This window comes from Molossus molossus, unplaced genomic scaffold, assembly GCF_014108415.1.
Source record: "Molossus molossus isolate mMolMol1 unplaced genomic scaffold, mMolMol1.p scaffold_m16_p_12, whole genome shotgun sequence".
Taxonomy (NCBI): Eukaryota; Metazoa; Chordata; class Mammalia; order Chiroptera; family Molossidae; genus Molossus; species Molossus molossus.
Window position 1 is genome coordinate 39,242,829 of NW_023425347.1, and position 12,369 is coordinate 39,255,197.

The 12,369-nt window shown below is 34.0% G+C and overlaps 1 protein-coding gene across 2 annotated transcripts in view; it reads left to right on the forward strand.

Annotated features, from left to right (window-relative positions):
- Positions 1-12,145, forward strand: part of TTLL7 (tubulin tyrosine ligase like 7) — a 136,010-nt gene extending 123,865 nt beyond the window's left edge. For both annotated transcript variants that reach the window (XM_036256038.1, XM_036256037.1), the window contains exons 20-21: positions 156-329; positions 11,770-12,145. In XM_036256038.1, the coding sequence (XP_036111931.1) occupies positions 156-329; positions 11,770-11,890 (295 nt within the window). In that variant the 3' untranslated portion in view covers positions 11,891-12,145. The remainder of the gene's footprint in view (positions 1-155; positions 330-11,769) is intronic.
- Positions 12,146-12,369: the final 224 nt, after the last annotated feature.

The following is a 12,369-nucleotide window of genomic DNA, read 5'->3' on the forward strand; positions in this document are numbered from 1 at the left end:
AAATATATATTTATTTTATAACTTTCAACTGTCTGTAGTACTTCAAACATGTGAGTTTCTATTTTTCCTTCTTGCTTTGTTGCTGGGTAAGAGTGATATAAGTGGTTGCCATTTTTAACAGCGTTATGAGGTCATGTCTGTTTCCATGCCTACAGATCCTCTTGGGAGAGTATTTTCAGTAAAAGCCCGGAGGTGGTGACTCCTTTGCAGCTCCAGTGTTGCCAGCGCCTGGTTGAACTGTGCAAACAGTGCCTGCTAGTGGTTTACAAATATGCAACCGACACAAGAGGATCACTCTCAGGCATTGGTACCGATTGGGGTAATTCCAGGTACTTGTTTATGTTCCCTAGACTGTGAGTTTTATACAAAGTGATGCCATAATGCAGTTTGAAATGGAAAGTCTTTTTTGTGTATATGGCTAGTGAACAAGCTAAAGACTGAAAATTCATACATCCCCTTGTCTGCACAATACTTTTAATTTGCACAATCTTTACCTTTAAAGGACCAAAATAACCCTGAAGGGGATAAAAATAAACTACATGGAAATGAGATTATTTGGTTTACATACTTCTGCTTTCAAAAGCCAAGTAAGAACAATTAAAAATGCTAATAAATTTAAATCCCCTCCTCCAGGGATATTTCAACATTTATCCTTAAGCCTAACAGCTGAGAAGATGCTGTTAGTCTAATTTTTATTGTTCAGCATGCCTCTGCTACTCCCTTCATCACCAAATCAACCAGTGCGAGATGAATTGTTAAGTTCTATTTAAAACTTGGATTTTTATAAATGTTATCCAGTTAAAATAGGTAGTTTCCAAAAGCATAAAAGTAATATTGTTATTAAGTGTCAAAAATATACAGAGTAAACAAGAAGTAGATTTTAGCACCTCAAGACACACATAGTTTCCATTAGAATGAAAGATGAGTATGTGATTTTACTTTTAGTGTATGTAAGTTGGAGCACTACTCAGGATAGAAGAGAGTAAACCACAGCTTTGAAAAGCTAAGTGATCTTGAAAGGATGCTAGGATTCAACTAACAGTGGAATAGACAGCGAGGAAAATGAAACCACTGTAGCTTGAATTTTCTTTTTGAAACAACATAGAAATGGCTCCACTTATTAAAAAGATCACAGGGAGTTTAAAACTAACTTTCTACAAAACTGCCCTGCATTGGTTTGGAATGTTTTTCACCAGGAAAACCTTAAATGCCAATCTAGGAAGGATGGTTTCAAACTCTTTAGGGCCATTCTCGCAATTCCATATTTCACAATCCAGTTTCCTTTGAGGACTCTTGTAACTTTGGTGAGTAGGCAGAATAGGAAGTTACTGTGGAGAAAGAAGTTGTACCACTATAGTTACTTCAGGTCTTTTTATTTTATTCTCCTCCTTCTCAGAAGAGATATTCCTGACCCTGAAGTCTGAAATTTTGAATTCTGGACTTCTGATAAATGCCCGTATAACCCCAGTACAGTGATTTTAAGCATTTTGGGAAGGGGTGGTGGTTGTTGGTTATACACCCTTCATTCCTGCCCAAGTAGAGAACCATTTGAGAGAGAATGTAGGAGCCAGACAGATGATCATCAAAGGGTAGCTTCAAAGCTACATTGGGGGACATGGATGTAAGCAAGTGAGATTTCTAATATTGAATTTAAGAATTCAGTGTACCCATCCAGTCAGAGGCAGGACTGGATCAACCCACACCTTCCACTAGCACTGCCTCATAAAGTCTAGTTCCATTGTGTTGGCAGCGGAGCAAGGAAGAATGCATCCTTTCTGTCAACAGGCTGATCCAGAGAGAGAAGCGGGCCGAGCCAAGCATGCTGGATTCTTTCTTTTAAACCTGCAAATCAGATAGCTTACGTCTGGCCAGAAAGTTCACACTGGTGGAAGTTCTTCTACGTAGAAACACAGGAAGAGAGAGAAATAAACATATCCTCCTAATATCTAGTCATTAAAACCCGAGTCAGTGTCACATTAATTTTTAAAAAGTGGAAAAAGTGGCCATTTTTTTCTTTCCCTTAAAGATTAGGAACCTATAACATTTTACTTTATATGTAGAAGTCACTTAATTTGACATTTATTAATATATTAATACATTTCATTTATGAAGTATACCTAATAAAATATAAATTATAAATATATAAAGAAATATAAATATGCCTAATATAAATAATTTATGAGCTATAGCTAAATACTTTATGAGAAGGAATATACATTTGCCTAATTTATCTGTAAAATTAAAAGAAGAAAATAGAGCTAACATCAGACTGGTTTATGGCCATGTTTGTCTTGACCACAGATCTACAGGATATTTCTTAAGAATCTTTAAAGAGTATATGGCACCTATTACATGGAAGAGAGTGACCTTCAACCTTGAAGTCTCAGGAAAACAATAATTGAATAGACACACTGAGTGAAAAGCCATTTCTCAGTGTTGGACTCATAACTAAGCAAACAGACCCAGATGGCCAAATATATATATATATATATATACACACACACACACACACAAACACACACACACACACACACACACACACATCTCCAGGATACTAGAATTCTTGAGACCAGCTCAATATTTCACTGTAACTAGACTTACTTGGGAAACTTTGGGATTTTCAACCACCTTCCAACCTCAGCATCTCTGTGTTTCTCTCTCTTGTTTACTGAATGAACATCCATATAAGTTCATATTTCAATGGAGGTTCCATAGCTAAAAACATGTTTAAAAACCAATGAATTAGAATTACTTCCTTTGGTAATAGGGCCTTAAGTATTTGGATAAATTCTCCTTCTGATGACAATCAGAAAAGCTGAAAAAAAAAAAAAATCCAAAACATCTGCTTGAAGACGTTAGAGAATATTTACCATGTACTTTTATCAGTTGGTAGTACTAAGTAATGCTTTTGACAGACTCTTGGGCCTAAGGAAAAATGTAGGAGTTCAGGATCTGCAAAGATGGGGCCTTTGTAAATGCCTTAGATTCCTAGGAGTAACAGTGTTTCAGATGTTCGGCAAAACAAAAGTTGACAGAATTATAGGGGAAAATAGACAAATATATAACCACAGAGGGCGATTTTAATGCAATAAATCTTTTTCCTCAAAAATGCATAAATATGTTAATAATCTGATTAAAATTTTTGACTGTCATATGTAAAAGTAAATCCAGTAACCTCAGAATACAATACACCAAGCACACCAGGAACTTTTACAAAAACTATATAGTGGAATAATAAAACATTTTTCAACAAATTTGAGAAAATTGAAATTATACAGAGTAGTTTTTCTGACCACATGCCATTAAGCTAGAAGATAATAATAAAATATAATAAAAAAATTTATACTTTGGAAAGAGAAAAAATACATTTTTAAATAACCCATGAATCAAAGAAATCATAATGGGCATAAGAAAATATTTTGAACCGATGATTGTAAAAATATTATAAATAAAAATTTGCAATATGTAACCAAATCATTATTATAGGGATATATATAGACTTAAATGAACATATTGGGAAAGAGGAAAGGGAAAATTTAAATGATCTAAACAACTATCTTGAAAAGTGACATTAAAACAAACCCAAAGAATACAGAAAAAGGAAATAAACTGAGAGCAGAAATTAATAATACAGATGCTCCTTGATTATGGTGGGTTATGTTCCAATAAAACCTGGAGTTGAAAATATTATAAGTCAAAAATACATTTAATACACCTAACCTACTGACCATCGTAGCATAACCTAACCTACCTTAAACATACTCAGAGCACTTATATTAACCTACAATTGGGCAATTATCTTGAGTTTCATCTCAAGAGTAATTGCCTTTTCCATCTTCTTACCAGAAACAGGAGACACAGATGGTCATTTTGTAGATGTGATAGGATGTGAAAACACAAAATCCAAAAACAAACACTAGCAACACAGTCCAGTGTAGAGTATATGTTGTTTATCTTTGTGATCACATGGCTGACCGGGAGCCGGGGCTCAGTGCTCTCGTCCAGAATCACAAGAGAGTATCGTACGGAATATCTCTAGCCTGGGAAAAGATCACAATTCAGAATTTGAAGTCTGGTTTCTACTGAATGCGTATCACTTTCGCATCATCATAAGTTGAAAAACTAAGTTGAACCATCATAAGTCAGGTACCATCTGTATAATTAAACAAACAGAACGAAAAGATCAACATGACCAAAAGTGCATTATTTTTGAGAAGATTAATAAAATTGATAAACAACTGGTGAAACTGGTCAAGAATATAAAAGACAGAAATAGTTAACATCAAGAACAAAAATAGGGACATTACTGCAGATCCTACAATCATTAAACATGTTATAAAGAAAATAGAACAAATTTATGCTGATACATTTGGCCATTTAGATTAAGTTAACAAATTCCTGGAAAAACACATATTATCAGAAGATACAGAAAATCCTAAATAGTCTATTGAAGAAATTGAATCAATAAGTAAAAGCCCTTTCATAAAGATAAGTCCAGATTCACAAGTCTTCACAATCCAATTCAATTACACCCACCCAGAGAACAGAAAAGGAGGGAACTTTCTCCAGTTTGTTTTATGAGGCTACCTTTGATATGAAAACCTGAGTAGGACATTATGACAAAGTGTAATGACAGGTCAATCTTACTCATGAATGTAGATGCAAAAATCTTAAATAAAATATTAGCAAAATGAACCTAGAAACTTTAAATAGGATATCATGACCAACTTCTGTTTATTGCATCAATTTAAAGGTACAGGAACAGCCCTGGCTGGTTTGGCTCAGCGGTTAGAATGTCGGCCTGCGGTCCAGAGAGACCCGAGTTGCTACCCTTTGGTTGCCGCGAAGGGCACGTACCTCGGTTGCAGTTTGTCCCTGGCCCTGGTTGGGTCGTGCGGGCAGCACCCACTCAATGTGTCCCTTTCACGTCGATGTTTCTCTCTCTCTCTCCTCCTCCCACTCTATCTGAACAAAATAAGGAAAAATGTCCTCTGCTGAGGATAAAGGTACAGTAACATTAAAAAGTGATCAATGTAATTTTAATAGAAGATAATTTCAAAAGATATAGATAAGTTGCTTGATAAAATTTCATATACATTTATGCTTTTTAAAAATGCATATCTAGCTAGAAACAAAAGGTAAATTTCTTAATCTAATGAAGGATAACTACAAAATACAACAAGCATACCTAATGGTGAAATGTTGAAGGCTTTTTATTTGAGATGAGAAACAAGACAAGATTATCTCTTCTATTTAGCATTGTACTGGAGGTCCTAGATGATTCAGTGAAGCAAGCGAAAGAAATAAAAGGCATTAGGTTTGAGAGAAAGAACTAAAACTTATTACCAGTGTATACAACTGGGTTCATAGAAACCTAAATAAATTCTATAGATAAATTTAACAATTTTGATAAAATCAAAGTCAAGTAAAATCAATTATATTTTTTCTATATCAACATCAAACAGCAAGAATATGAAATCTTAGCTATGGTATCATTTTTCAATAGCATCAAAAAATAGCTAACAGGAATAAATGTAACAAAAATATGTATGCAGGAAAATGTAATAAATGGAAATATATACCTTATTCATCATTGGGATCAATATGTCATTTCATCTCAAATAGTTCTGTACACCTATAAATTCAATGTAATCCTAATATAAATGCCTATACATTTTTTTGGTGGGGGAACAGTATTTGACCAAAACTTGTTCTAATGTTTACACAAAAAAGCAAAGGGGCAAGAATAGATAAGACACTTTTGAAACAGAACAATAAAATGGTAAGATTTATTAACTACTGTGTATTAAGACTTATAATAAGGCTAAAGTAATTTAAGACACATAATATTGCCTGAAGGATAGACAAATAGACCAATAAGACCATTCAGAAAGGCCATAAATAGACTCAGGCATATATAGAGACTTGATTTATGACAGAAGGGAAAAGAAAGTTTGTTTAAACAAATGGTTCTGGGACAATTGGGTTTCTAAATAATACTAAAAAAGAAAGTTTATTTTACTTACACCATGTACAAATATCATTTCCAGTGAATTGAGTATACAAATGTGAAAGGCAAAACTAAAGATTTCAGGAGAAAATATAGGGGAATATTTTCATCACTTTGTGGTATGCAAATATTATAAAAAGTAGAACCAAAAGTGCAGATCATAAATGAACAGATGAATCTTTTTTTTTTTTTTTTTATCCTCACCCGAGGATATTTTTCCATTTTTTGTACATAGAGAGAGGGAGGGAGAGAGGAAGGGAGAGAGAGAGAGAGAAACTTCGACGTGAAGGGACACATCGAGTGGCTGCCACCCGCACGACCAACCAGGGCCGGGGACAAACTGCAATCGAAGTATGTGTCCTTAGTGGGAACCGAACCCGGGTCTCTCCGGACCGCAGGCCGACGCTCTAACCACTGAGCCAAACCGGCCAGGGCAACAGATGAATCTTAATACACAAAATTAAGACCATACGCTTATCAGAAGTTCCTATGAAGAGAGTGAAAAAGCAAGCCACAGAATGCAAGATGGTATTTGCAACTCATATAATCTATTAAAGACTGCATAAGAACTCCTACAGATTTCTAAGAGAAAGAACCCAAAACACTTCATGGAAAAACGGGGAAGATACTTGAAGAGGGTGTTCACAAAAGAGTAAAAAAAAAAGGACCAATAAACATTTGAAAGTGTTTAAGTTAATAATTAGGGAAATGCAAAACCACAAAAACACTGCATAGCCACAGTTGATGAGAATGTAGAGCAATGAGAACTCTCTTATACTGCTGGTGATAGTGGAAATTGGTACCTTTTAATAACAATTTGGCATTACAGAATAAAATCTACCCTCTTCATAGCTATTCTATTACAAGTAATTCTGAGCAGGGATGTCTGAATATGTGCACTAAGACCATTATTAGAATAATCATAGTAACATTTGCTTATATTAGCTAAAATTTTGAAACAACTCAAATATTTATTCACAGAAGAATGGACACATTTTTGTGATATTCACACAACGGAATGTAATACACGTTGAAAATGAACAAACGGTACTTACATGTAGTAATATGGATGAGTCTCAAACATTAAGTTGAACAAAAGAAGCCAGACCCAAAGGAATACATACTTTTATTTTTATTTAAAATAAAAAAACCAGGGACAACTGCATTATGGTGTTTCTGGAATGTACTCGGGTGAAAAAGGAAGTAATTACCATAAAAGCCTGGATAGTGGGTGACTTTATGGGGAGGGAGGGTGCTGTAATACAGGGCTCTGGGGAGCTAGGAATGTTCAATTATTTAACCTGGGTAGCAGTTACACAAGTAATCACTTCATAATATTCATTAAACTGGACATTTAAGTTTTATGCACTTTTTGAACATGTGCTTTATTTTACAATGAAAAAGTTTTAAAAATCGAGTTAAGAGAAGTTAGAACCCTCATGCATTGCTGGTTCAGAATGGTGTGGCTGCTATGAAAAATAATTAGGCAGTTCCTCAAAAAGTTAAATATAAAACTACTATATGACCCCACAATTCCACTCCTAGGGATATACTCCAAATAATTGAAAACAAGGACTTAAACAGATGTTTATATCAACATTATTCACAATAGCCAAAAGGTAAAACAAGCCAGGTATCCATCAACAGATGAATGGATAAGTAACATGTAGGAGATACATACAACGGAATACTATTTAGCCTATAAAAAAGGAATGGAATTCTGATACATGTTCAACGTGGATGAACCTTGAAAGCATGCTGAGTGAAATAAGCCATAAAGGACCAATATAGTATGATTCTACCTATATGAGATATGTAGTACAGATAATTCATAGAGAAAGAAACTAGAGTAGAGCTTACCAGAACCTGGAAGGAGGAGGAAATGGAGATCTAGTGTTTAATGGGTACAATTTCTGTTCAGGATGATGACAAAGTTCTGGATCTATACAGTGATGGTTACACAACCATTGTGAATGCACTTAATGCACTGAATTGTATACTTAGATAGTAAAAATAGTAAGTTTCATGTTATATATATTTCACCACCATAAAAATTTAAAGCAAAAACACAGGACAAATATGAGCTTTATTACCTGGTGTTCCCCAAACCAGGAAGTCGAGTTTATTCGGGGGGTATTGTGGATCCTGGTCTTACACCAGGAAAATCCCAGAAGGTAGTTTAGCTTAAGTTTTCAAGGCTGCTTCCCTACCAGTCTTGACATGTTTTATGTTCTTGACCTGGCCAGGTGGCTCAGCTGTTTAGAGCATCATCCCCTTATGCCAAGGTGGTGGGTTTGATCTTCGGTCAGGGCACATACAAGAAGCAACCAGTGCATGCACGAATAGATGGAACAACAAATAGATGTTTTTCTCTCTCTCCTCTCCTCTCTCTCTCTAAAATAAATAAAGAAAGAAAGAAAGAAAGAAAGAAAGAAAGAAAGAAAGAAAGAAAGAAAGAAAAGAAAGGTTCTAGAGATTGTCCATGGCCAGCAATAAGTTGGTACATGACAGACTGACCAATTATAGATAAATGCATATTTTATGTCTATATGCTGGATTTGTGAAGATGTGTAGACTTAGCCTCAGAGATGGTTTAGGGTATATATGTGAAGCAAATAAGGTAGCTGGACGTATTTGTCCGTGGTATGAATTAGCTACAAAGTTGGCTATTTTTGTACATCAGGAGTAAGTTAGAATAAAAATGAAGCTGTAAACTTTTCACATTTTTGCTGCTTTAACACAGACTCTTTAGATATAGTTCATAAATCCACTTCCTAAAGATATTCTTTCTGTTTAAAAATCAAATTTATTATTTAATTTCATTGCAAAGAACATTTCAAAAATAATCTTTGATGTTCAGCTAGTGTGGGATCTCCCAAGGGATATTAGTGGAGATATTAAGGCAAATGATCCACTGTGTTTCCCTATAATGCTTTAAAACTTCCCACAGCATTTGCTTTAGGCAAGCAAAGAGTTTCTTCCAATGTGATTTCATATGCTTTTTTGAGTTCATACTGAACCTCTTTGTTCTCAAAAAATTTCATTTTAGTTTTTTTTTTTACTTCTATTAAAAAGTTTAGGTTTGTGGATATATAATATTTTTCTATTTTTTAGGTTATATTTCATATTTCTGGAAAAATGAGCATAATCATTGTATACATTCATTTTAAAACTGGGATTTATACAGAGAAATGACTATGCAGTGTGTTTGCTAGGAGCACTGGTTCTGGGACTGGCCCACATGGGTTCTGCTCCTGGCTCCGCCGCTTACTCACTCTGTGACTGTGGGCCGTCAGCAGACCCCTGCATGTCTTAGTGTATTATTTATAAAATAGAGCCTATAATAATATCTACCATACAGAATTATAAGAGAACGGGGTTAATATTGTAAAGCAATTAGAATAGTACTGGGCACGTAGAAAACACTATTTAAAAATTAAATGGTGTTAAATAAAAGCATGTAAGTTAGCTGTAACATTGACTTTGTGTTTTTATTTTTCATCCATGAAATAGAGAGGTCTTGAACTCAAAAGGATGTATGAATGTTATTGTAAAGTCAGTTGTCATCATTACTTGGAAAGTCTTCAAAAGAAAGTTGGTAGAAGTTGCTGTTTACTATGATAACTGTCAATGTAATCAGAATGAATCATTTTCTATAGAAGACACAATAACTTTTAACTGATATATATAGCAGATACAGTAGATTTTGATCAAACATTTTTTTTGCACCTTTGTCCTAGATAAAAAGGGTACCTTTTTCATGACAGAAGATATCAGATTAATCATTGTGCCTCCACTAGCTCTTGACATCATAATTAATCCATATAAATTACCCAAGTGCTATTAAGAAAATAATTTGTATAATCTGTGATGTGAGAAATCAATTGTTTCATTATTCATCACCCATTGTGCAATTTTGATTTAATTTGTTGTATATTATTTTACTGCTCTATTAACTTAATGATTTGAGCAATTATTTATAGTTTGTCATGTTAGGTAATAGATTTAAGGGATATTATTAGATAATTCATGATAAAATTATGTTTGTGTATATTATGGAGAATTCTGCCATTTTCGTCTAATGCTATATACAGTTCATAATGAGTTTATATTCTTCTACAGAATTCATATGACACAACCATAAATGTAATTTTCTTTTTTTATCCTCATCCAAGAACATTTTTTACATTTATCTTCAGATAGAGAGGGAGGGAGAGAGGGGGAAGAGAGAGAGAGAAACATCGATGTGAGAAAGACACCGAGGACAAACTGAAACCAAGGTACATGCCCCTAGCAGGAACCGAACTCGGGACTCTCTGTTCCGCTGAGCAAAACTGCCTAGGGCCATAAATGTAATTTTCCATTGATATATAGGTATAGTAGTTGTCGACATTATTTAATATAGAATAGTACCCTTAGCTCTCAATTTCTTTGTATATCTATGAAAGTATTTTACTGTTGCTGGAAGATTCTAATGTCAAGTGAAGAAAATAAAGTAAATGATTTGATGTTCTACCATTGTTTATTTTCTCAAGACAACTGCTAATTACAAATTTTCTATTGTTACTTCTGTTCTTAGAAATTCCTCATAGATGTCTCTGCCCTGACTTTATAACATGTCCTTATCATCATCACCAGGATTTATACTTTTAATAGTGATGTTTATTTGTATTTGCTCATGCGGATTTCCTAGATCATTTCTCTCTAGTCATATAGATTGGGCTGGCCTAATGCTAATTGAGTTTCTCCAGAGGAAAACAGATTACACCGGTGCACACTCTTACTTATAATTCCTAATCCCAAATCTCTGAAAACTGAAAAAAAAGTAACCCTTTTATTAACAAATCTGACCTGAGTTGACATGAAATTGTTTATAGTCTTTATCTGATTTATTGTGAATATTCACACACTTCTCTACAGAAATACTGATGGCTTGTTTCCAGGATGCTGCCCCAAAGCCCTGAGGGAGACGGTACACAGGGCAGGGCAATGTAGCTCTATGGTTGTGAGCATGTGAAACACAGTTTATTCTTGTATTATAATTTATTAAATATGTATTATTTTCCATACAAACAACTGTAAACCTACTTTTTCCCCACCCTGTATATAGCATATACACCAGATTGTCTGAAAATTCATGTATTCTGAAATACATTTGGCTGCAAAGGTTGCATGTGACCTGTGATCATGATTGTTTTTGATATTATGTAATCATAAGCACTGTGTGGTTAAGAATATAAGATTTATAATCTAGTTATGAGTGTCAATCGTTTTCTTTTAGATTATCAATAGTCATAATACATCAATGAAATATAATTAAATTATAATTAATGGTTCCAACATCCTTGAAACAAATAATTATTGGTAAAGTGGCTAGCCAAATTCCCATATCACATGTTTTAAGAAATATTTGACTGGCTCTACATGTTATTTACAAAGATTAATGATGAATTCCAAATTAACATGACCCACATAAACGATTTCCTAGCATGTGAGTACCATGGCTCTTTACGGGACGGCTTGGGATGCTAAGATCGTATGTTGCTTCTATATTCAGTCTTTTGGGTGAGGCTTTATAACCCTCACCCCACTTCTCCTCTTCAATCTAGGAGAAAAAAAATCTTTTTATGTGGATTGCGTAGTTTTTATAATATAATTTCTCATGTAGGATATATAAATTACTAGCCACATGACACTTTAGTGAGAGATGTTAATACTAATTTCCTTTTTAAAGTCTAATTTTTAACTATTATTTTTAGGCATTTACTACCGGGAAGTACACAATTCTTCATGAGATCACCCACCTACAACTTGAAATACAGTTCACCTGGAATGACTCGCTCCAATGTTTTGTTTACATCCCGATATGGCCATTTGTGAAATAAAAGGGAAGAGCGCCATGGGTTATGCATAATAGCAATTAATTTTTCCCTAATTTAAACATGCAAAGAAAGCAACCATTAAGTGCTGTTTTATGTATATATGACATATGTATGTGTGAAATATATACACACATGCACTCAAATAACATGTATATTTATTATAATATATAAAAGAAGAATTAGCAGAAGAGTTGGTTATAAGACTTAACCTTTCTGGAAATGTAATAAACCATGTTAATATTGTTTACACAAATATGTGTATGTCTAGAATTTGCTAGGATTATAATTAATACCTTCCTACTAGAAATGTTATTTTTGCTGCAGAGTATATGAAACAACTGATCTTGAAGATCCCATTACAAGTGTTTAATTATTTTCTAGATAACACGTCTTTTGACTTGAAAAAGCATTAATAGTATAATACCTTATTCTTTTATGTATATAGTAGCCGTATAAAATGAAAAAAACCTAGAAGCC